This window comes from Rhipicephalus microplus, chromosome 2 (assembly GCF_043290135.1).
Source record: "Rhipicephalus microplus isolate Deutch F79 chromosome 2, USDA_Rmic, whole genome shotgun sequence".
Lineage (NCBI taxonomy): Eukaryota > Metazoa > Arthropoda > Arachnida > Ixodida > Ixodidae > Rhipicephalus > Rhipicephalus microplus.
In genome coordinates, this window is record NC_134701.1 from 265,929,334 (window position 1) to 265,955,553 (window position 26,220).

Consider the following 26,220-nt stretch of genomic DNA (forward strand, 5'->3'; position numbering starts at 1 on the left):
CCAAAGTTTTCAATGCGAAAATTAAAAAGTAAAAACTGGCCCGAAGTTTCGGGACCGATTTGGTCCCTTCTTCAGGGGTAGCTGTCAGGGGGACTCTGGTTGGTGTAGTTCTAAAAAAAACGGAGAGCCAAAACGCTTTTTCAATGAAGAGCAGTAATAAAAAAATTCTGCGTAGTCTTTCGCTTCGACTATACATCATCTTAGACAAAAAGAAAAACAAGAAACCAGCCATGTAGCTGTAGACGTTAGGTTAGCAAACCTGACAAGATTTAATACAAACGTAAGCCAATTAAACCACGCAACAAACGCGTTTTTCGTTTAGATTTTACGCTCAAAAGCGGCAATACAAATTTTGATTTTGCCCAATTATCCACTGAAAACCGATTGCATGGCGTGGACTACATCGCCATTGCGCAGAATCGACTAAACGCTCAGCATGGGCGATCATTCCTGCCTCAAAGCGCCCCAGCCACGCGTATATATCGAGTCCAACGCGTTGCACAACACAGTGGTTGCACTGCACAAGACGCGTTGGTCTGGTCTAGCAATACGACCTGTTTTTGCTCAAAGGCGGATATTGAAAACAGAGGGGGCCATGCTTTTATTCAGAGACAAAGGGGCGGTGGGGAGTCTATATGGATTCTGTAGGAAATCCTGTGCCACCGACATTTACGACTCACTTATTCGCCTCTACTTCGCCCCATTTATTTTCCTTATCGCTGTTCTTTTTCTTTTCATAGGCGTCCTTAATTTCTTTAGGTAAAACTAAAATTTGTAGATACAATGTTTCTACCAATGTTCCCTGTCCATTCTGATGCACGGTATTCACATCTATTGTTTGGTTCAGAGTTTCTTCATGACGTGCTTGGATAGTTTTACTGTTACGTTACAACATCATTGGTTTTGTGTGAACTTCTCATGTGCTAGTTCACGTAAAAACAAATTGTATGCATAGATCGAATGCCACAATATGTGCAACAATATAACAGTTACGAGATAAGTAGCAGCTGTGCGTGTGTGTGTGTGTGTGTGTGTGTGTGTGTGTGTGTGTGTGTGTGTGTGTGTGTGTGTGTGTGTGTGTGTGTGTGTGTGTGTGTGTGTGTGTGTGTGTGTGTGTGTGTGTGTGTGTGTGTGTGTGTGTGTGTGTGTGTGTGTTGGAAGATGCCAAGCCGCATCACCAACGCGGATATCTTTCTTGGAGCTTCTCCTGTGACCTGCAGATCATCACGGCTGACGTTTATTCGGTACTGGTTTACCAAGAGTTCGCCCATCGTTGAGCCCATACTTCCCTATTGTGACGCAATTGGCTGAGAGCCAATAAAAGTTTATTCTCTCCCTCTCTCTCTTGTTTTCGAGTTTTCTTAGACGAATGCCGAGGGCACCCTGTGACATTTAAAGAAATAATAAAGTAAGTTTGTGGCACGTTAGACGATTTTTTAATAGAAGGAATACATCATCATCATCATGACTACGCCCACTGCAGGGCAAAGGCCTCTCTCGTGATCCGCCAATCAACCCGGTCTTGTGCGTAATGCTGCCGCGTTATACCTGCGAACTTTTAATCTCATTGGCCCACCTAACCTTCTGTCTTCCCCTAACCCTCTTGCCTTCTCTAGGAATCCAGTCAGCTACCCGTAATGACCAGCGGTTATTCTGCCTAAGCGCTAAGTGCCCGGTTCATGTCCATTTCGTTTTTTTTTTTTCAACAATGATATCCTTAACCTCGGTTTGCTCCCTGACCCACTCTGCTCCCGTCTTGTCTCGAGGTTATACCTATCGTTTGTCTTTCCATCGCTCCTTGCGTCGTCCTCAATTTAAGCTGAACCCTCTTTGTGAAACTCCAGGTTTCTCTTTCGTAGGCAAGTACCGGCAAGATGCAGCTAGTATATACCTTCCTCTTGAGGGTTAGTGATACATTACCATTCATGATTTCAGAATGCTTACCAAATGTAATCCACCCCACCCTTATTCTTCTAGCTATTTTACTCTCACGATTCGGCTCCGCAGTTACTACCATGTCCTAAGTAGACATATTAACACGAGAACGTTAAAGAGCTCGTTTTGCAGATATTGTGGTGACGGTGTTGACGTCATTGGTTGTAAGCGAAAAGTCATCATCTTATGCTTGACAAAAAAAAAACGCCAGGCCTGCGCGAAAGGCGCAGCACAGTCACAACGAAAGCTAAAAGAGCGGCCTTTCAGAGTCTTTTCAAAACACACATTGGGTAACTACTGCAAGCACACTTGCTTGGTGCCCACTAAGGCATTAATAATAAACGTTTTGGTAATATACTGGCATTCGCTACGCTATTTTTCTTAATTCTTCTAAGAAGCGTGGTATCCGCTGAACACTTGCAAGGAATCCGTGCCAATTGTTCATGCAGTGGCTGCCGACGATGAGGATTTATGGCTAAAGTGGTTATGCGCCACAGTTGATAGGGGAACAAGAACAAGCTTTTGTAATGGGTTGGAGCATTGTACGGCCCACTCGTCACGCTATGCGCATTGTGCGACGACTGGTTGTTCTTTCGATGTCTTAAAACGCTTTATAAGTCATGTTAACGCGCTTACTTTTACGACACAAAGCCTGCCTAAGGCAAGTTTGCCAACAAGTCACAAGCGCCGCCGTAACTAAGTGGTGGAATACTGGGCTGGCAACCAGCATACCCGGGTTCGTTCCCCACTGTGTCTTTAGTGCTAGACTTTTTTTTTTCTAATTTCTCACGATGTGGTTACGGACACCGGCGGCGGCGGACAACTTCGTGTGACCCGAGTTGTTATCTCATAACAACTTTCGCTGTAAAAATTGAGAATAATGCAAATTGTGTAAATAAATGATTAAAAAACCCTGGAGCAGAACGGGTACCGAACCAGGGTTGTTTGGGTCCGAGTGAGGACCTAACCCGGGTCGTTTGTGTGACAAGCGGATGTTCTACCACACGACCACGCCTCTGCTTGTGAAAACAGTGAAAACACAACTTCCTCTGCTTGGAAATGCAGTGAATGTAGCTTTCATGCTTCAAGAACACATGCGTCCTGTATACATGCTTCACAATGCAACGTGAAATACTGCAGTAATAATGCGTGGTACAACCATCCATTGCCAACGGGCGTAAAAATATGCGATTATCACAATGGCTTCGCAGTCGAAAGTCGGTACCCTGCTACAAAAGGCACATACGCTTCTGCGCCTATTCTCTTAAGGCCACGTAGCGTGTGCATAGCAAATTCGAAAATGTTTCATGCACTAAATGTTTGAAATACGCACTAGGAACAGCATGTCGCTATCGCGTTCAACTCCTAAAAGCGGAGCTTTAGGGTCCCCTAATTTTTTTTTCTTTACCATTCCAATGACTCCTCTTTTATCGCAAAACGCTGTTTTTTTTTTGCGAGACTGTTGCACATTACTTTTCTTTTATGCATATCAATTTTCAGGCCTACTCAATTGCTTTTCATGTCCATTTCTATAATCGTGAGCTGTAATTCGTCCCCCTGCCGTTCTTTTCCTCCTACTTTCCTGGCTGTAATTCATCCCCTGTGTTACTCATCAAGGCAATATCATCGTCGAATCGCAGCTTAATAAGAGACTCTCCATTAACCCTAATTCCCAACTCTTCCATATCTAGGGCCCCGAAAACCTCCTGTAAACACGCAGTGAACAGCATTAGAGCGATTGTGTCTCCCTACCGTACACCCTTCTTTATTAGGATTCTGTCGCTTTCTTGTGGAGAACTATGGTGGCTGTGGATGTTTATGTAGGGTTCATCGATGTCCTGATTCCGTAATGTCTGCATCACTGCTGATTTTCCGACTGAGTCAAGCACCTTCTGGTAATCTATGAAAGCTATGAATAGGAGCTGGCTGTATTCCGCGCATTTCTCTATTACCTGATTGACAGTATGAGTATATATGGTCTGTTGTGAACTATCCTGTACGAAATCTTGTTTGGTCCTTTGACTGATTGAACTCTAATGTTGCCCTAAATCTATGAGCTAATATTTTTGTAAGTATTTTGTAGAGAACCGACAGTAAGCTGATTGGCCTGTAATTTTTCAAGTCCTTTCTCCGCCATTTTTCAGGAGGTTCCTTGTTACCTTAATTTCACCAGCAGCTTTACCTCTTTGGTTTCCTTCTTTGTTCTACAGAGAGCTGTACGGAAGCCGAAACAACCAGTATGATATCGTAAGAAGCAATATAAATGCACTGAGGAATTCGACATCCTACCAGTAACGACAGGGAAAGTAACGAAAGCCCTAGAAGGAGAAGAAACACGGATTTCTCCCTATTCGGCGTTGGGCGTCATGCACGTTCATGAAGCATAACTGCACTGCACTTTGTTGCTCCAATGAAAATTTCTGTAGGCCATGAGAGGTTGTATTCGTGGCATAAGCAGGCACTGTTTTGCATGGCATTTCAGAGGAATTATAAAAGCGCGAGGAAAGGATCCAAGTTATAGTACGCGGCTCATGCCCACGGCGTACTGGTGACGCAATTCCGGAGGTTACGCAAAATTTTAAGCAAAAAATGAGAGCTTAGTGAACGCGCTGCCAGAAGGCGCAGCGTGTCCAACAGAAAGTTCAACAGAAGAGCTAGGTTGTAGCATAAGGCTCATACGGGATCCATTTCTTCTTTGGCAGTTCGATGAGTTGCGGCAATGATGAACTCATCAAAGTCTACGATCATCATGATGATCAATTACACAGAAAGTATTTTAATTTTTTGTAAAGACCACCCAGCAACTAGTCTAGAAACTGGAACGTCTTTTATAAGTACTTGTGTTAGAACCTTAGTTTTATTATAAAATTTTGCTGAAGTTTAACGTCTCAAAATCACGATATTATTATGAAAGAAGTTTTTGTAGAAAGCTCTGGAAATTTCTACCACCTGGGGTGCTTTATTGTGTGACTCTAAGTACACGGACTCCGATTATTTTTCCTTCCACCAAAAATGCGGTTGCTAGGGCCGGGATTCAACCCCCCAAGATACTAATTTGCGTCCTATATATGCACATAGATGCGTAACTTGTAAACGTGTTTTACTGAGTTGGTCCGTATCTACAAGGCCATAAAGAGCTTACGGGCTGCTTATGTTTCTTCGATTATGCTTGAAGACACTTTGGGAATATGATACAGTCAGATGATAGCACGCATCAGCAAGTAAATGCCGAACGACTAAAAGCCAGTTTTTATGATCTCAGAAAAAAAAGGAAAGCTAGTAAGTGCGTACAATATGAAATTTCAATGTCATACAATACGGATACCTTCAGCAATCACTAATTTCCAATTTTTTTTCTTCATCCTCTAGGGAGTCTATGGATGGAAGAGGGAACTTCAGTTTCTCCAAAAAGCAACATTTGCCTAAGTGCTCCTCATGGTAAGTGATGCAGCCATCTTGCACATGCAAGTTTGATTTCTAAACTAAATATCAATCACGTCGTTCGCTGTTCGCGATATCATGTATGCACACTTCTATAATGAAAGTTCAAAAACACCACATTTCAGAAAAATGAAACATGAGGTTTTTTCAGCCTTGCTCAACTATGTTCACCAGTACTATATTGTAGGCTGACTCGTGAAAACTGTGCTGTTACGTGACACTCTTTCTCGTCTCCCTCAAAGTCTTTTGAAAAATGTCTTCACACATTCTTTTAGTCATGCCTTGTCGTCTCTATTCAAAGCCCACCTGAACGTATTCCGGACGACATTTCGCGAGGAACACAATATTTGTAGCAGAGAATGGCGTCGTTTCGAAGCACGGAGACGGAACCAGATCGATAGAAACGACTGCTTTTCAAACACGAGCATTCATCGTAACGCGTCTTCGCCGAGTTTGCGACATGATAACATGGCCAAATGATATGTTTTCGTTCATTCAGCCAGCTTTGGTTCCTTAAATCTTAACTCAAGCGCAACACGCACGACGATTTCGCGTTTACGCCTTGCAAGAAACATCTTCCAACATAAAGAAAAAGCACGTAATCTCGGCTGCCGCTTTCGTGCCCCGATCGTTTTTGAAGTCCACTGGCTGAAAGCGATTACACGAGAGTGGGGGCTTCCAGTGTAAACATGTAGACGACTTGTTACTCAGACAAAAAATAAAAACCTATTGACCTTTCGTATGTTGAACTAAAAAAAGAAGACGAAGAAGAATAAAAGGTGGGAGGTTAAAGCAAACACAATTACATATCGGAAATGCTCAAAGGTCAATATTATTTGTGCAATGAGGGTCGTTCTTTGAAGACGGCCACAATAAAGCACGGCGCGTCATGCTGCATTCATAGCGCAGATGAGACACCCGGAAGTTGCTCAGCGACTCGTACTTTTTGTTCAGAGGTTTCAACTCACGTATAAAGGATCTGAATCGTCATCATTGTGCTGCGTAAATTATATGCGAACAACCCCGTGCTTCTTTCAACTGGACAACGATTTACTTAATGGTTCGCGTGCGCGTCGTCTTGGAAGCTAAGACATTGCAGGTTGTTTTATTGATGATTGTTCACGCGGCTTGCGTTGTGACTCTTCGATCAGTCAAACGGAATCAGTGAGAGAGAAATAAAGAGATCAAGAACAAAAGAACAGCAGGGATGTAAACCATGTCTGAGCCCTGCAGTCCGAGAAGGGGCTAAATTTCAATAGTGCGGAAGACCTGGCCCAGTTGGAAATTCAATAGCACTCGCAAACACACATAAAAAAAGCTCGATGTCTGAGTGTGTACAGGTGCTACAAAAAAAAACACCTTTTGATGATTATGTGCTGGAACAATCACTTTGTGATGTGTTGCCTTCGATTAGAAATAGCACACACCGTTCATTTTGTATGTCACTCGTTTATTGTTGCGTTGTGCGAACGTCTTCTTGCTGGCATCCTATAACGAACACATTACTTTCTATTGTTCTCGACATGAGCCACACACATCCCCTTTAGCGGTGGTTTCTATGATTGTGGACGCATATTTTACGATATGTAATAGTGAAATGAAAAATTATTTGTGCACAGATAACGAGACTATGATTTCATTCTCTTTACGGCAAAATGAAGCATGACTGACTTCGAAATGAACAAGTATTCAATTACACACAAATTACAAATAATTGCTAAAGATCGCTCATAACAGCTCACTACTTTACTTTCTTCCTTGAAGTTTAATATTGAGTGTCTTAAAATTGTGTTATGGGAATTCGATGCTAACATTGACAGTGCACCATAATTTGCGCCTGGAGGGTTTATTCAGGGCGCCATTAACGAATCACCGTTACATTAAAGTCACACTCGACATCGATTACTATATAAAGTTTAAAAATATGCAGCCTCATAACAAGTCCATGGGAGCATCAACTGTCTCAATGAATAATCGTTCCTCTACAATTTACAGTACATGAATTGTACTCCAAAACTTTCCGACTCTGTTCAATATTTTGTGACCGCACCATAGAAGATTACATTTGAACCATAGTTTTGTAGTGTTTTTAATATTTACCACTATATTGTTCACATTGTGGTACCACTATCAATTCACTTCAATCCTGAGTGTTCACATTTAGAATCCTTATCTCAGTACACACGCAAATGCAAAGTTCTCATGTTTATAGACTAAAAAATCTGGGACAGCGAAGAAACGTATGCTAAAGAAACAGCAGACTTGTCTGTATGTCCCGGCTGAATTTCTACAATGCGGTCCATAAGCGTATGGGCAAAGAAACAGAATACTCTCTTGCCCGATCTGTCTATGAGTACGAGGTCGTGTGTTCGTGTTCCTGCCACGGCGGCCACACTTCAATGGGAGCGAAGCACAAGGGACACCAGTTTACCGAAATCAAATATCAGGTTAAATAACACTATGTGATCGAATTCAATCCACTGACAGCCCCTGAGGCGTGCTCCCTAATTATACCGTGGTTCTGACAGGTAAAATGCAAGAAGTCTTTCCACGCGTACGTGAGTCGCATCCATAAGTCGGGAAAACACGTGGAGCTCATGCAGACTCACTCGTGAAGTATCTTACTCAATCGGATTCAAACTCACTAGCATTGTCTTGAGCAGGATCCATTCAGACTCAACCCTCACCAAAATATTACTCACCCGGACTCACGGCTTGATTTGAGTCTGGGTGAGTCGACTCATGAACGAGTTCCGTGACCGATTCGTGGTCGTATCAGTGCTAAAAAAACAAAACCAGATACTGGTTGAAAATCGAGGTATCCATTTTTTTTTTTTCTTTTGTTCGACGCAACTCAGTGCGCGCGCTTAGAAGCGGCCGACTTTCGAAACCGCACGAAAAGAGAGCATTCGCAAGAAAGGTACTTCCGTGGGAGGGCTGCCAGCTGCTGTCGAGTCTTTCTCGCTGTACCTCCACCCCCCTCTCTTTCTCTCTTCCTCCTCGTCCACCTTTCGTCAAACAGCGTGAATCCGTCTCCATCAACCGCCGAAAAAAAAAAGCCGCCAGGAAAATCGACGTGCACATTTTCTGTCATTTCTCGCCCTCCCGTAGCTATCACGATCCCAGGCGCGAGCAGTAACCGCCTTTCTCTCTGCTTCTCTCTCACCCGCGAGCGCAACATTCTGCAGCAACACATTGCGGCAAGGACGATTTACAGTAGGCGCCTGCAGACTGGCGTCATCCCGCCGATGCGTCTAACCTGTGCAGCAGCCAACACTGTGTGGCCGTCGCATTTCGGCTGCCGCTGCCCGCCGGTGTGCTCATTAACTGGTCCGGATGATTGGCCCCTAAAGGGGCATTCTAATGAGCCACCCTATCAGCTAGTTTGCGGGGTCTTCTCCGCTCGTAATCATCGTTAATCACGGCTCTCCCTCCTGTAAAGCTGTCTCTGCCACGTTCTTACCTCGCGCGGTAGCAACGTTGTCGGTGCGCCTCCTTCGAAGGCGGTAAAATCAGAATTTTGTTTCATTTGTTCCGCACTTGTGAAATTAAGTAAGTTAGGCGTCAGCAAGAGCAGCCGATCTCCGAAGTTCTTTTTTTTTTCTAATGACAAGAAACTATAATGAAAGCTTTGACAACCTTTTATTGCTTGAATAAAAAGCAAAATACAATCGAGCCAGGAAATGTATATGGGGTGTCATTTGCAGTGGTTATGACGGAAATAGGATGAAATGGAAGCGTACGGAAGGAAACCTGCCAACTTCGCATAGTGGATCCGATGCTCTACCAGTTCAGCTACAGCGGTGTTCATTCCGCGGCCTCAATTGGTAAAACATCGTTCACGTTTATACGTATCATAATTACTGCAAATAACGTCCCCTGTACGTTCCTTGGCTTCATTATGTGTTAGTTCTCATTAAGATCGCGTCTAATAATGAAAAACTAGTTTCTTAATTACCCTTCATTCTTCCATTGCTCGATGTTACCGCCCTTTGAGAAAGCAAAGTGTCACCGCTTTTTTTTTTTCATACAATGTAACGTTTAGTTGTTTCTTTCTCAAATTTATTCCCGTTCCCGCGGGAAAAACAGACGCGTCGGGTGTGAGAATAAATATTCCTCTGACATAACAATGCATAAAAATAATTTTTCTTTTTTGAGAAACCACATGCCTTGAGTGATCAACATAAGAACTCCTGACTTTTTTTTTTTTACTTATTTCCACCTTAGCCACATCATACGTTCACCTCTAACTTCTGCGTCACAAAAAGTTATGAGGCTAGCCTTTTTTTTTTTTTTTTTGCCAAAAGTCATCAAAGGCAGTTTGAGTCTTCAGACATGCTCAGTTATGGAAGTGTAGATGAGCAAGTACCGATGATTTCGTGCCGTCTTTCATATTCTGTGCTTCTGTTCTGTTCTCATCTAACCGACTTGCTGTGAAGAGGCTGAAGTTTATGCAACTTAGAATACTTCATTTCTATAATTTCTGACAACACAAAATATATCAATATAAACTACAAGTGGTCGCCTAGAATAAGCAATGAACAAGTAAAGATAAAACATAGCAAACGGAAACAACGGCATAAAGTAACAAGTTTCATACGTCAGCACAGAAAAACTGGGCACCCCAGCGCAGAAGACACCAACTCACTTTTTCCACTGCTTGTCGAACCCAAACAAGCGGTGTATAGAGCTTTGAAAAAAAAAAAAACTTACCTTCAATACCACAGCCGAGAGGTGGTGCACCAGCCGGCATAGCTGGTCGAAGCTAGGGAAGACGCTTTGCGCCGGTAGTCAATCCGCAATCACAACGTTCACAGTGACTTCTCAGACGAAAATCTGTCACCCACAAAACGCGCGCGATGACGGCGAAGGTTCGGCGAACGGAGCAGTTCACCAACAACGCGTCCTCGTGCGACACCGGCCCGACAGGCTCTGGTGCTGCGCCGGAAAGCGCGCTTGTAGAACGCGTGCCCCCGCGCGCGCTCTTGCGGCGTCGACGGGAAAGAGAGCGCGCACCCGGCTTTGTGCTCTGTGCCCGTCATACGTCCTCCGCGAACAGAAGACGGCTACACATGCGCGCTTGTGAGATACACCTATGCGATGCAGTGCACAGAATGGTGCGTTAGTCCGCACGCTGTTAGAAAAAAAGCATCTTAGAAACGTGTGCGAGAGCACGTAATACCTGTGTCACAAGGGCGCGCAAAAAGTCTTTTAAGTAAGCGGTCTTTTACGAAGTTGAAAGAGTTTTAACAAACGGTGCAGACACACGGCAGCAACGATCTCCTGTTAGTGTTTTCGTTCGAAGACGCTAGCGAAAGCGTGGCGCTAGCAGTTAAAAGAGAAGCAATGAAAATTAAATGATGTATCACGATGTACAAATTAAAGACTTGTTGCACTGCTCGTTTCTTCAAATACATTTAAGAATAAGAAATGAAGAAACACTTGTGCAAAATGGCGCGGCGCGAGACCGAGCGTCCACACGTGATATTGCTGACGCGTTGTAGCTGCTTACGAGAGAAGAAAAGGAAATAACCATTAAAAGAGTTCATTACACCTTCTGCAGGATATGAAATTTGTTTTTACAAAGAGTTTTGGTGACAGAAAAATAAGCATTCGCTCTTTTTTTCCCACCACTCGAAATTTGCTGGCACCCACTGGTTTCGAGGCTACTCATTCGGAGCCGTAAAAAAGATCGACGAGCTCCGTTTACGAAAAAGACTGCTTCTGAAAAGGAGTTCGCTCTGTGCCGTGTGTCTGCTGTCAGGAACTCCTTTTCGGAAAAAGACCGCTTACTTAAAAGACTTTTAAGTGCCCGTGTGACAGGGGTATAAAACTGTAAATGCGAACCCCTGCTATCGAAGAGCTCATTACAAGGCTATTAAGGCAGGCAGCTTATACGCTTCGTAAAACGCGAACATTGGCCCTTGGTGACGTTGGCGGCGTGAACGTGAGAGATGGAAAAAAACGCGTGATGACGTCACAATATGACGTCATCATGATGTTTTTAGTCGCAGAATCTGGGATGTTATGGTGACGTCATGCGACGGCGCTATCGTACTACATCGCTACGTGTTCTAAAATGGTCTGATCTCGCAGGTAGAACGAGGCTAGGTTAGATATAAAAAGCATCTAATGTCTGTGATCCTGAAAGCAATGCAAAAGCACGTAACGTACAGAAAGCTGACGGAAGGGGGCGGTGGCGGCGGCGGGTCAATACATCTACTGAGAAGCAAAAGGAGAAGACAGCTTTCGTCTTCTAGTCGTCTTAGGTGTACGCACAAGGGATAGTGTCTTTTTTTTTATTTACCCGTTTCAGTTTGATGTATGTTTGTTCTCTCGTATTGAATAATATTTTTGGATAATTACTTTTACTTTTCGCTGCAGAAGTTACAGCAGTGGAGAACCCAAGGTGATGTGAACTTTAGTCTCTCCGCTGCAGGCCAGTTAGAGCAGAACAAAAGGGACGTGACAATGCGTGTCTCTCTTTTCTTCTTCTTCTTCTTCTTATTTTCTCCACCGTAGCCCCCTATTTTCCTGTATTAATGATAGCCTTTTTGTTTTGCCACCAAAACTCATTAAGGTAGCTTAACTGATGACATATTATAAGTAATCGAATCGAAAACAGCTCAGTCACTTTTTGATTATTTTTGCTTTATTTTCCTGCGCACAGAAAAAGGCATCGTTTTGGTGCAGTTGTGTATCATGCCGTTCACTTTCACAAAATATTTGAAAGGAGCTTGCGAAGTATATTTCTCGATGTAAAAATCCTTATCGGAAGCAAGCATACTGTACAAATGCCCAAATCCTACCCCTCCACTGACCCTCTTTCATTTTTCATACTCTTATTTCCGTTTTTATTTCACCCTTATTTCTCATTTTTGTTTTACCTGGCGTCAATTCAAAGAGCAACTCAAAACTAGATTTACATATTAATTAGCAGTCTTGACGCAACGCTAACAAGCTGCAATGGTGCAAGGCTATAAAGGGTGATATTAACGTGAGATCCTTACCCCCGTAATCAGAAGTGCTGTTTGCTTGAACTTGACTTGGCACCAACTTGAGCTTGATTTGCCACCAATGCAGCACAAACGCGTTTCGAAAGCGCTGTCTTTAGGTGATGCCAAGGCAGCACGAATGCACAGACGCACGTCAAACGCGCTGCATTGAAGGCGGTTTCAAGTCAAGTTCAAGTCAATGAGAGTTTCTGAATACGGGGGTTAGATGCCTCGTGAAGCACGACAAGTGACCGTCTGCGTCAACGCGAGTGGTGTAAAAAATCATCATCTGGTGATGACGTCTCTCATGACGTCACAAATCACAACAATTTGTGACGTCGACGAGACGTCAGATGGGGCGCCATCACATGACATGGCCGCTCGGTGATGGAATTAGCCGATGCCAGAGGCGTGCGAGGAGCATAAAGCTCGCAATAGCTCCAATCCAGGAGTCATTGGGAAGACGTGCTAGGTACAGAAATCTTTTGGAGGTAGTCGCAATAACGCGATCGAACGTGAAAGATAGAAAAAACATTCCAATAAATATATATAAACAAAACACGTGGAAGAGAAGCCCAGTCCGGGTTCTCTATGAAGATGTCGGCGACCACCCGGGCCCACTGAGCCAAAACAAAAAAGAAGGGCAAATGGCTCTCACACTTGAGTCATCATATGGAAAAGATAAGGTACTCTGTGAGTTTTCACATCGACAAAGCATTCGCAAGGTAGCCAAAAGAAGTGCTCAAAACGCAGCATCGCATCTCACGCCGAGCATAAATAATCACTGAGTTATCGTTCAACATTGTTGCTCGTTAATTCATTATCAGTGTATACTTATTTCACTTAACCCTCGGATATTGCTGCACTTATCATCTGGTAAATTGTTCAAGCGCCTACAGCTCCAAATCTCTTTTTCCCGGCACAGATAATACTTCAGGCGCCTGAAGCAGTTTTCAGTTTTTTTAGTCTTGCAGAATCATTCGCTCATAAACTAGAGCAGCGGTAGGCAGGCAGGCAGGCTTCCAGGAGACAAAAGAAAATCAACAAGATAAAAAAAAAACTATTCCTCTTGGCGCTTGCTGCATTCCAAACTGAAAGCCGTTCAAATGATTGATTGAGGCAGCCCCTCTACGAAGTTGCCCTGTCGACCAGTGGTCATTGCTCTAACCATTGCCATTGTTCTGACGACATGCAGCGCTAAGCAAGAGAGAACGACGTAGAGCACTAGGCGAATGCAGCGCTGACGATGAACAGAAGATTCAGTGCGCACTACTTCATCGGTCAAGAGTTTTACATTGTTGTTCAGCGCTGCTCTCGAAAGCGTAAAATACTGACACATTCAACGCGTGGTTCTTTCGAACGATGCATGGCCGTCGTTCTTTTTTCTGCAGCACAGCGCACGAGTGCTCGGGCGGTGATGCAGGTATTTCTCAAACTTCATAAGCGGCCCAGGAAGTTGATGATATGTGGGGTTTAACGTCCCAAAACCACCATATGATTATGAGAGACGCCGTAGTGGAGGGCTCCGGAACTTTCGACCACCTGGGGTTCTTTAACGTGCACCCAAATCTGAGCACACGGGCCTACAACACTTCCGCCTCCATAGGAAATGCAGCCGTCGCAGCCGGGATTCGAACCCGCGACCTGTGGGTCAGTAGCCGAGTACCATAGCCACTAGACCACCGCGGCGGGGCGCGTCCCAGGAAGTTGTGGAACTCAAATCGTAAACATGGGGATCTAAAAACTGTACTGTGGAAAGTGTTGTGTTTCTACGGTTGGTTGCTCTCTTTGGTTATATTGCACACTCTGGGATCCCTGTGAACATCGGTGGCGCCATTGTCACCAAATCTTTGTTGTCATCAAATAAATTATCATTCCGTTCCGTCGGGTTGTGATGGATCTTCGGCTTCCTTCTTTGCGGCCCCAAGCCACGATACCGTCGAGAGGATGTTTAATAGTACTAAAGTAAACGAGGCGTTATTACATGAACTTGATGCGCAAAGAACAATCTCAATATCGGCAAATCTCCCACGGCACGCGTAACGTTACTTCACAAGCTTCGACTTGATTTCACACACACAAACATATTTCTGCACAAAAAAGAGAAAAGAATGCGTCAATGAAAAGCTGGATATGTTAGTCTGACTATCCGCTTTGCCTGATATGCTACTTCACTATACTCCAGGTGTTCTCTCTCTTACACAGATACACACATGCGTACGCACACAGACAATGCTGTTCACAAAGCTTCGTTCAGGCTAGGGGCCCGCAAGAAAGTCGACGGCTCTTTCGTGGCACTTAACGTACACGCTCGGCTTCGTCGTGGGCTCAGGATAAGTATCTGGGAATATGTCCTCCGGGAAGGAAGGAAGGAAGGAAGGAAGGAAGGAAGGAAGGAAGGAAGGAAGGAAGGAAGGAAGGAAGGAAGGAAGGAAGGAAGGAAGGAAGGAAAGAAGGAAGAAAGGAAGGAAGGAAGGAAGGAAGGAAGGAAGGAAGGAAGGAAGGAAGGAAGGAAGGAAGGAAGGAAGGAAGGAAGGAAGGAAGGAAGGAAAGCAGGGACGTCAGACAGTTAGGCATAACTGGTGTGCTACCCTGCACAGGTGGAAGGGGAGATTGAAAGAAGAGCAAAGAAAGAAAGAAAGAGAAAGAAGAAAACAGCAATAAAGGAAAGAAAGAAAGAAATAAAGAAAGAAAGAAGGAAAGGAAGGAAGGAAGAAGGAAAGAAAGAAAGAAGGAAAGAATGAAGAAAACAAAGAAGGAAAGAAAAGAAAGAAAGAAGGAAGGAAAGAAGGAAGGAAGGAAAGAAAGAAACAGAGAAAGAAACAAAGAAAGAAAGAAAGAAAGAAAGAAAGAAAGAAAGAAAGAAAGAAAGAAAGAAAGAAAGAAAGAAAGAAAGAGAGGGGGAGCACACACGCACACACATAGCATCTACTTTGACGTTCCATTGAAGTTACACTGGGGAATCAGATGGCTTACTATTGCTCTGTGACGTTTAAACTGATGTGGTGCAGGCATGTTTAATGTTGTTTGTTAACTTGCGGCTCTCGCTGTGTATTGAGGTCACACGATGGATCAACTTTGTAAACAGACCCATACTGATTGGTTGATATGTGGGGTTTAACGTCCCAAAACCACCATCTGATTATGAGAGACGCCGTAGTGGAGGGCTTCGGAAATTTCTACCACCTCGGGTTCTTTAACGTGCACCCAAATCTGAGCACACGGGCCTACAACAAAACAGACTCATACTGGTGACCAGCATCTGTCCAGAGGAATCTGTCCAGAGGGTCTGTTCAGTGGGGTTGTGGTCTGTCCAGAGTGGTCTGTCCAGAGGGTCATTCCAGAGGGGTCGCTGAGAGTGCCAAGCGTGTGCCTATTTCAGTGTCACCCGTGTATTTCTCGAGAAAGGTATCTCTACAATTTCTCTCGAGATACCGTGTCCAGCTTTGACAGCATGATTAACCTGTACGTTGCCTTGTATTATGCAATGGGTGGGCATCCACGGCAGAACAATGCAGTGATGCAGTCTGTTCGCCGGCTTTTTTTTTTTTCGTAGGCATTTGATGTCTAATATAACTTGTTCCTGCGTGCATGGGGACATCGGGGTCCGCAGGCCCGCTCCCGAGTCGGTAAACATAATCCGGGACTCAGCTGTCCAGTCTACGACGTAGTTGAATGCAGTCCGCAGTGCAGCAAGTTCATTGGCTGCGGATGAAGTGTGGTGACTGAGAGGGCCATAGATGGTGCCATTTGAAGAGGAATTCACACACCAATGACATATGATGTAGGCGTAACAGATACTCCCAATAAACGAACCTGAAATCTGCTGTAATTATATGAAAAAAAAAACTGGCAGATCCCACGTACAGTGGGAATCGATGATATGCGAAGCACGAATGAAAAATGTTGATATGTCACTTTAAAATCAGCACAACGCTACGAGGTGGATGTAAATGATGCCGTACATGACTTCCGTGTCATGATTATCATGTTCTGATGTGTTGTTTACCTTCGTCATCTATTCGCGTCACGTGATACCAAATTCAGTATATGTGGAGCTAGCGAAATGGCCGTGAGCACGCTATGAGCGTGGTATGTTGTCATGTTCTTCGTGTCAGGATTAACATGTTTGCACCAGTCATATATTTCGTCCTCTATTGACGTCACGTAACGCCAAATGTGGTGTATGTGGAGCTAGCGAAACGGCCACGAGCGCATCATGAAGGGCCCAATATACTCCAATGTAGCGCTGACGCGCGCGCACACTAGGCACAGCAACGCTACGTTAGCAAAACGCGAGTACTGTATAGTCTGACGCCAGGCGCGACCAGAGTCCGTTAGCGCGGCCCGGCGGCAACCGGCGCGAAAAGCGACATGCTGCATTTCGCGCCGATGCGTTACGCAGACAACACGACATCTCCCTCTTTTCGTGACGTAGGGACACCGGACGCGCTAAAACGGCATGCGTCAAAGCAACGCAGCAAGGTGCGTGCCTGCGAGTATATGGCAGGACCGGCGCCTGGCATGGCAGAGCCGGCGTGACGCGACGAAATGAACGCCGACGAGCACGACCACCGCGCCACGTCGAAATTTCTTGGCGCCTTGACTGTGGCATGTAGTCATGTTCTCACATGACACACATCTCATGATTATCATGTTTGCACCAGTCACACACCTTCGTCATCCATTGGCGTCATGTAATACCAAATTTGACATATGTGAAGCTAGCGAAATGGCCGCGGGCACATCATCAGTGTGGCATGTAGTCATGTTGTTACATGACTCACATTATCATGTTTGCACCAGTCACGTACACCTTCGTCATCCATTCATGTACTGTAATATTAAATTTGGTATATGTGACAGGAGCGCATCATGAGCGTGGCATGTAGTCATGTTGTTACATTACACGCAAGTCATGATTTTCATGTTAGGGTGTGTCGCTTGTGTTCGCCATACAATCGTGCCATACCATACCAGTTTTGCAACATGCCACTTGAACGAAACCACCGCAAGAGCTGCAGGACCATGAGATGCAAATTATGACATTCATGACATACATGACATGATTTTCATGTTATGACTAGTCAAGTGTGTTCTTCATACGGTCATGTTATGCCATACCAAGTTTGGTATCGATAACACTAACGGAACGGCCAGGAGAGCTAAAATTCGTAGGCGCCTAGATAGATAGATAGATAGATAGATAGATAGATAGATAGATAGATAGATAGATAGATAGATAGATAGATAGATAGATAGATAGATAGATAGATAGATAGATAGATAGATAGATAGATAGATAGATAGATAGATAGATAGATAGATAGATAGATAGATAGATAGATAGATAGATAGATAGATAGATAGATAGATAGATAGATAGATAGATAGATAGATAGATAGATAGATAGATAGATAGATAGATAGATAGATAGATAGATAGATAGATAGATAGATAGATAGATAGATAGATAGATAGATAGATAGATAGATAGATAGATAGATAGATAGATAGATAGATAGATAGATAGATAGATAGATAGATAGATAGATAGATAGATAGATAGATAGATAGATAGATAGATAGATAGATAGATAGATAGATAGATAGATAGATAGATAGATAGATAGATAGATAGATATGCTCAAAGTTACCGAAGTTCGCTAAGAAGTGTCTCGCATTTAAAACTACACCATCTCCCACTAAAGGGGACCATGCCACCCACCCTCCGTAGCATGCGAAGCAGCGCGTGGGTCGACTTAAAGTTCATAACGGGCACCTTGCCCGATGTTAACGCGTTTTGCAAGTGGCGTACGCCATGGATTCACTGAAGTTTCTATTGCTCGTCCCGAACTCTCTTGCGAGTTCATCGCCATGCCGCGCAGGAGCACGTGCGTTGATGGCTCGTCTGTGGAATATCGTTGCCCCCCATCATCACGTGTTTGCTGAGAGAGTGTGAGGAGGAGAGGCTATACAGCGTCATTCCCAGCCCCTTGCGTAGGATCGAACGCGCTAGTGCGTGGGCGCGTTCTGGCAGTGCTTGGGCGAGCTGCTGCTCATGCGGAGTGAGAGTGATTGAAGTCGACCATGAGCTCCTTTACATCTAAAAGAGAATGTAGGTGTCATTATACTAGAATGAGCGAAGTAAGCGATTTAAAGAATAAAGTGCGAGAAAAAGCAAGCAGGTTCGGACAGGTGTGCTCTTGTATAACATTTACATGAACCGTGGCCTTAAAAGCCACTCAGCAAAGCGCGAATATATCGAAAGACTTGTCAATGAACACTGCACTAAATGAGCGCTTGTTATGAACAGCTGGTACGATCGGTTGATTGATATATGGGGTTGAACGTTCCGAAACCACCATATGATTATGAGAGACGCCGTAGTGGAGGGCTCCAAAAATTTCGACCACCTAGGGTTCTTTAACGTGCTCCCAAATATGAGCATATGGGCCTACAACATTTCCACCTCTATCGGAAATGAAGCCGCCGCAGCCGGGATTCGATCCCGCGACCTGCGGGTCAGCAGCCGCGTACCTTAGCCACTAGACCACGGTGGTGCGGTAGCTGGTACGATCGCAGAACATGATCGGCCACATTTCAATGAAAGCAATGCAAGAACACAAAACACGCATATGCTAAAGATTTAGGCGCGATGTCCACCACGGTGGATCATTGGCTACGGTGTTCGGCTGCTGACCCGAAGGCCACGCGTTCGACCCCGGCCGTGGTGGTAAAATTTCGGTGAAGGCGCAATGACACACGCACATGTAGTGTGCGATGTCGGTGCAGGCTAGAGCACCAGATGGTCGAAATTTCCGAACCCCTCCACAATGGCGTCTCTCATAATTATATCTTGATTTCGGGACGAAAACTCCAGATGTTCTTATTAAAATTGTGGTACGTGCACGTGAGCCAAAGAACCCCACGTGACCCCAATTAACCTAGAGGCCTCCCTCTACGGCGTGCCCCGTTGTGCTATCTCTATTTTGGCAGTGCAACGGGCCGAAATTTAATTTAGAGCGTTCAGAGCATCGATGCACTGAGACGAAAAGTAGTGTCTGTGACGAACGGGCACATGCAAGGTCGCATACCCGCATGCAGTCATATTCGTGAGAGATTTTCGTCATCGCTAGATGCACTGACAAAGTTAAAGGCCTGAAGCTCGAGCGTTATGTATATGCAAATAATCACAACACTCTAGTGAACGTTGGCGCCAGGGCATAATAATAAGTGCGCGGGTTGTAGCCCACACGCACGCTGTCGGCGCTGAAGGCATCCTATACCACCCGCTTGTTTTAAATCGAGGCGATTTGATGAAGAAAGGCCGCTCTAAATTGCTTCGGACCACTCGCTCTCCCCAATCGGCGCATACGGACCCTTCTCGTGCGCAATATTCTTCACCTCTTTTTGCGCCCGGTCTCAATTTCCGCGCCTCGTACAGGAAACAGACCACGTTTGCGCAAACTGCCTCGCAGCCCCCCATATCGACGGACTCGGCAATTTACGCGCTGATAGATCTGCGATTGACTGCGTTCTGAGGCGATCCGCGTGCGCACCTCCCCTTTCGACTGGTTACTCCAACGCGCACGCGAATGCACGCCCGACTAACACCACGCAAACTAAAAGCATACAAATGTGCAGATAAAACGTGTGGAACGTCGACAGCGGGAAAAAAACAAACAGAACACGCTAAATCGAATCTCTCTAACCTCCCCCTTCATTTCCGCCCGCTTACTGAGTATAAGGTAGACTCAACGATAGGCTGAAAATGCGGCCATGCGCGTCTCACCCCTCCCCCTTTTCGTACCCCTCTTGGACGATGAGAGTGACCGAGTGAACCAACATTTTGGGGCCGAGTACCGCCAGTGCTGCAGGCGCCGTTCAGTGGCTGGATAGCGCGCATGCCAGAGTTCCACACCAACAAAACAAAACGGGAGGATGCACAACTGCTTCTGTGGCAGAGGACAGGCAGAAGGGAAAACGGCTGCTGGTGGTGTAGCGGAGAAGAGAGGGTTCGTGTGGCACCGGCGGGAAGCTGGTGCTGTAGCCATATAGAGCCCGTCGTCGACAACGGGCCGCCGCTGCTTTCCACAGCCGCCTGCTGTGACGAAGCGCGCTCACCTTTGGGGGGGGCACGCAGGAGAACAGGGGAAGATGAAGAGGAGGAGATAAGGATGGGTCAGTATCCCAAAAATGCAAGCGCCCATCCGCGACGCGAGCCGTTGCAAACGACGTGCACATCTGCAGCCGGAGTTATATACTGTCCTGGATTCCCGACGTTCCTGAGCTTTCGCGACAGTTCGGCTTCGCCCTCTCTTCTGTTATATATATCTATAGTTAGTCTTTCTCTTTTTTTTAGGCGACACAAACGGCCCGTTCCGCGCTGTTTTCTGAGCCACGTTATACAGTGCGCGCCCGTTCATCGTCGTCGTCGACCCAATGGCACCGTGAATCGCGACGTCCACGGCGTCCGCAATGGCAGTAGCCGAAGGCACGCGAGCCTACGCTCTGGAGAGGTCCTTCAGCGCTGGATATCGTTTCGACCGGCGAGCCCAAGTACCCTCTTCTTTCTCCTTCCTCCGACAGAACCAGGCTAGGGCCGTGCCGCACTGTTGCTTGCCGGCGTTGTTGCCTGTCCGTGGAGGATATGGTCCTGTTGCAGTCACTCGTATACGACTGCTGCGGTACGTTTCAGCTCTGATATAGCGGCTGTAATCCTTTTTTATGCTGCTGGAAACACGGCCACCGCTTCTTTCTTTCTCGCATCGCTTCTTTTTCCTACACTTCGGTGTTTCTCGGGTGAGATACTGCGGTTCGTTTATATTTTTTCGCTGTCACTCCCCACAAAGAAACATTTCTCACATATAAACACAGCTGGTAAGTCGCTGTATGTAGCGATATGAGATAGTGGGTTATTTTATTTTTCTCGGTCGGCGTTGCACCGAGAAACAAGAAAATAGGGTTCCTTATGAGTGTCTAAGGAATGTAGGCGAATCGTCGTCGCGATAGTATTTCTTCAGCGCTGACCGATTGGGATACACTTTTGAGCCGAGTTTAGAAAAAAAAAGAGAGAGAAAAGAAGCAAGGTAGTCTTCCAAGGCGCGCAAATGACGCTGCGATAAACGAAGTTTCCAGAAACAGAGTTGTGTTTTTGCTTGGAGTTTCAGTCAGTTCTGCAGCTGCTTAAATCTAGCGGAAAGAATGCTTCAGAGTGGCCACTCAAGCCTTTTCGCTGCCCAACAAGAAAGGCTGTGACCAATTGCTGGATGGCGTACCCATGGTCGCTTTTACTCTTTTGTCACGACATGTAATAGCCGCCTCAGAGGGACAATGAAACCCCAAGTCTGGCATGAAATCTTCGCAAAGAAGCTTTATTGATTTGTGCAATTTTCTATATCCACTCTACAACATGTCGCGCTGAGGACGTTTCATGCTTTACAATAAAAATCAGTAAAATCTGACAATGAAGTGTTGAATTAAATGCGAAGCTATTTTTAGCGAACTTCGGTGACTTTGAGCGTCTCTATCTATCTATCTATCCGCTTACGTTTGGGTGCTCTCGTTGCCACTCTTTTAACTTTGCGTGAACCAAAATTAGCATGAGAGGGTAAGGTGTTTTGACGAATATGACGCGCTGGTCAAGACATGAATATTGTCACAATCCCCTCGCGTACGTCGTCAAACACTTCCTGCCAGACAGTGTCACATACCCGCGAATGGGTAGATGCCGCAGGTATGTGCCACAGGTAATTGACACTATCTACCTAGGCCCCTGGAGAACACAGATGGAAAATTTTAACGCGTGATCGTCAAGAAATACACGATATCGGTCGCATCGACCCGTCGAATGCAAAGAATAAATACCAGGGTCTCAGCTGGAATTGAACCCAAGCATTCTGCGTGGCAATGAAGCATTTTACCGCAAAGCTACGCCAGGTCTCAGAAGTACTTTTCAAATAGACGCTAATCTTCGTGGTACTCATTTGATACAGCCGTCACGTCGGGTTAACGTCATTTGTGGTTACTTGCCATGCGCTGAAGTTCGTTTATGTAGCAGTGTCCAGGGCCAGCATTCTCGCGAGCATCAGCGCTTGATATCAGCTTCTGGTGTTGCTAATACGCATGTTTTAGTTGGTATTGTTGCGCAAGTGCAAACGACTGGTTATATAGACGTCTGCAACTCTCCAAGATATGGCTGTGCTTGCAACATTTGTACAGTTGCGTCACAATTTAGCGTCATTTCATAACACGTCACTCAAAAAAGAATTGCAACACGGTCACCTTCCCTCCGCCTGCTTCGCGTAACGTTGATTCCCAGGTACGATTCGCCAAATACGATACGATACGATATCTGCCAAATTTGCTATCTATCTATCTATCTATCTATCTATCTATCTATCTATCTATCTATCTATCTATCTATCTATCTATCTATCTATCTATCTATCTATCTATCTAGATATCTGTCTATCTATCTATCTAATCTGAGCCAAAAATAGTAGGGGACGTTAGGGATGGTTTGACGAATATTACTCGCTGGTCATGACATCAATTGTATCTCAACACTATCACGGACGTTGTGAAACTTTTTTCCGACAAGCATGTGGCACATACCCGCAAGCGAATATGTGCCATAAGTATGCGGGTATGTAGCACAGGTGATTAACAGTTTATATCTACCCTGGAACCGTGAGAACAAACATGGGTTGTTCTAACACGTGAGCGGTGTTAAGAAAAAGCTGATATCGGTAGCGTTAACCCAACGAATGCAACGAATAAATTGTGAGGTTCCCAGCAGGAATCGAACCCCAGAATTTTGCGTGGCAATCAAGTATTCTACAACTGCGTTCCGTCAGGTCTCTGAACTACTTTTCAAATAGTCCGTAATGTTCCTTAAACGCTTATTGTGGTTGCAGTGACGGCTATCCAAATTTTGAAGATTAGATATGTACTCCTATGGCACAGCCACCACGTCAGGTTAACGCCAATCTTAGTTAGGCGCCATCCGCTGGATTTGATTAATATAGCAGTGTCCAAGGCTACCATTCTCGCTAGTCCTGGCGCTTCATATCTGCTTGCCGCTTCTGGTGTTGCTAATATCTATGTTACTGTTGGTATCGTTACGCAACTGTAAACAACTATATAAAACACATGCGGCTGTTTATGTTCGTCTGTGCGTTGTTAGCGCCAGTTCTGTAACGTTTCACTGAATATTTTTATATAATATAACACAGTCACCTTCCATCGCATGCTTTGCATAACATCGATTTCTAAGGTACGTCAGACCTGCCAAATCTTTTTTCTGAATTCGTTTTGCACAAAGGGCACACATTCATGGGGTTTAGATGTGCTGTACATGCATTCCCTTCGCGTAAGCATGGGTGTGTAGCCTGGTGGTAAAGACAATCGCTTTCGGAGCATGAGGTTACGGGTTCAAATCCCAGCAGTGGAAAGAAAAACTTTTTTGTTATTTTATTCATGCTGATTACTTTATCGGGCCGGACCAGCTTTAGTGCGAGAGGCATTCTGGTTAAAGCGTGCGCATAGGTGCGAAACCAAATGTTATTCTGCAAATATCTAGCCTTATAGCCCATAATGGTGTGCGTATTTACGGTTCACTAACCGGTATTCCTTGAAATCGAGGCTTATAAACTTCGATATATAATAAGAACTAAAAGAGCAATGTCACATTCGCAGTGTATTTCTTGGCCGAATTTATACAGTATTGCTTTTCCTTCTTGCTCGTCGGGCGTCACATTACTTCTTTCTCAAATTACTCCACTGTTCATCACAATAATTGGTGCCCTCGTATTTCATAAGAGTCCACCGTTATGGAGCAGTGTTGTAGTGATTGGCTGGTGACCCGTAGTGATTGGCTGGTGGGCCGAAGGTCGCGAACTTCACCGTGACAACGGTAAAATTTTGAAGGAGGCGAAATTCCAGAAGCCCGCGCAACATGCCTTCTCTGTGCACGTTGAAAAACACCTGATGGGCGAAACTTACAGAGTCTTTAAAATCGGCGTCAATAATAATCATATGGTGGGTTTGGGACGTAAAACTCTAGATATTATCTATTTCGTAAGCCTTATCTTTTTGTTCTTGTACGCGCGTGCTTCTACCGATAATATTCCTAGATAAACTTGATCGAAAGAGTATCCAAAGCAAAATAGGTCGTTTGTACTCTGGTCCGGTTTTATTATCAAGCCTTTTAATACGTCCTGTACTTAATTAACCACTCACCCATTGCGAATCAGGTATGTGACGGTGACTTGCACGTGTTGACCTTCGCGACTCATTAAACATTTTTTTTTTCATTTTCCTTCGTCTACGTACGTCACCCGTTTGATGTTTCAACTTTTCGACAGGGCAAATATTTCCCCACCGATTCCCGAGATCAAAAAGACTGCCCGGTTGATTTTGAGAAGGGAAGAAACATCCCCCACGGGAAGTGAATGCTTAAAAAACTGAATTTTGTTGTATGCCTCGCCAGTGCAGCCGCCCTTCAAAGCGCCGAGACTAGCCGAGCTGATCTAGCTCTACGCTCGTTGTTTGCTCAGTCGTGTTTGCTTTTCCTAATCTAAGTGAGCCTCCTTTTGGAGCTTTGTGAGCGCACAAGCAGCAACATTGAATCTGCGACACTGGGCGAGCTGCAACTTCTCGGTAGTCGTTCAGCACTTAAATCTTTAAGTGCTTGTTTACCTGGTCGGCAATTAAATGATTTGACCGGCATAAGTCGTTACGCTCCGGTTCTGCCATCGGGGTATTTCCTCTTTAATAATTTAACCTACGGTTCAGGTCTGCGTTACCTCAATTTTGAAAGTTGATCTTTGCGTTCAAGGCAAAACCGTGGAAACCAAGTAGAACTGCTAGCTCCACAATATATCGCATACACTCCGGGACAACCCTCTGATTAGAACGCTTATGTTCTTGTAGAAAAATTCCGGTCCATCTCAGGCATTTTGGCAATCGATTTCATGCGAAGCAGCCTGCGATTTGCACTCAATGACGTGATTTTTACGTGATAGTTTTGAAGAGCTCGTTTTGCGGAAATTACACCTTAGCGGTGGCGTTGACGTCATTGGTTGTGAGTGAAAAAAAAATCTGTGTTTTCCGTGAATTAAAAATAGAGTAATATGCAAACGTAATACATAGTAAATGTACTCAATTCGAATTAGAACTGAACCCAGGCCTTCTGCGTGACAAGCAAGCGCTCTCCTCAGGGCCACGCAAATGCGTCAAACTGCTTCGGCGAAAAACACCACGCGAATTCCATGTCGTTAAAGGAGTCTCCTTCACGCACCATATATTGCGTGTTAGAAGCGTGGGATTACACCAGGCGTCAAAGCGTGGGAACAGCGCGAATATGGGGTGTTTTAAAGATCCACCCATCACAAAGCGCTCGGACATACTCAATCACCATGTTCAGCAAAAGCGTCAACGAAGTAAACTGCTGCGTACGTTAGTGTGGTGCCCTGCGGCCGTGGCCTTTCGCTGACTCGTAAAAAAGAAGAATTGTAGCGTCATGGGCACGTAATAGTATTTGCAGTAAGCAATCTGGGATACTTGTAAAAGACCAATACACGCACAAATGTTTTTTTTTTCCTTAGTTGAAGCATTGACTGAGAACCGAAGCAAGGCTAACAATTGAGAAGCGATGCACACGGGGCCTGATTACGCTATCGCGTTCTACTCTTGAAGATGAAGCACGCTGATGACGATGCAGGGTACCCTTGATCCGTCATGATGATGACGATGACGCCGATGGCGATGAAGAACAAGCGCACTCCATACCACTCAGCCTCTTTCTACCATATATAAAAACGAACGGGAACGCGCTCTCCC

At 45.0% G+C, this 26,220-nt stretch overlaps 1 protein-coding gene across 2 annotated transcripts in view; it reads left to right on the forward strand.

Moving 5' to 3' along the window:
• GatB (glutamyl-tRNA(Gln) amidotransferase subunit B, mitochondrial) overlaps positions 1-26,220 on the forward strand; it is a 453,352-nt gene that overhangs the window by 302,590 nt on the left and 124,542 nt on the right. Inside the window, exon 3 of one of the 2 annotated variants that reach the window (XM_075880873.1) lies at positions 5,305-5,373. In XM_075880873.1, the coding sequence (XP_075736988.1) occupies positions 5,312-5,373 (62 nt within the window). In that variant the 5' untranslated portion in view covers positions 5,305-5,311. Of the gene's footprint in view, positions 1-5,304; positions 5,374-26,220 lie in introns of those variants that run through there. The other variant, XM_075880879.1, reaches the window with a different exon arrangement.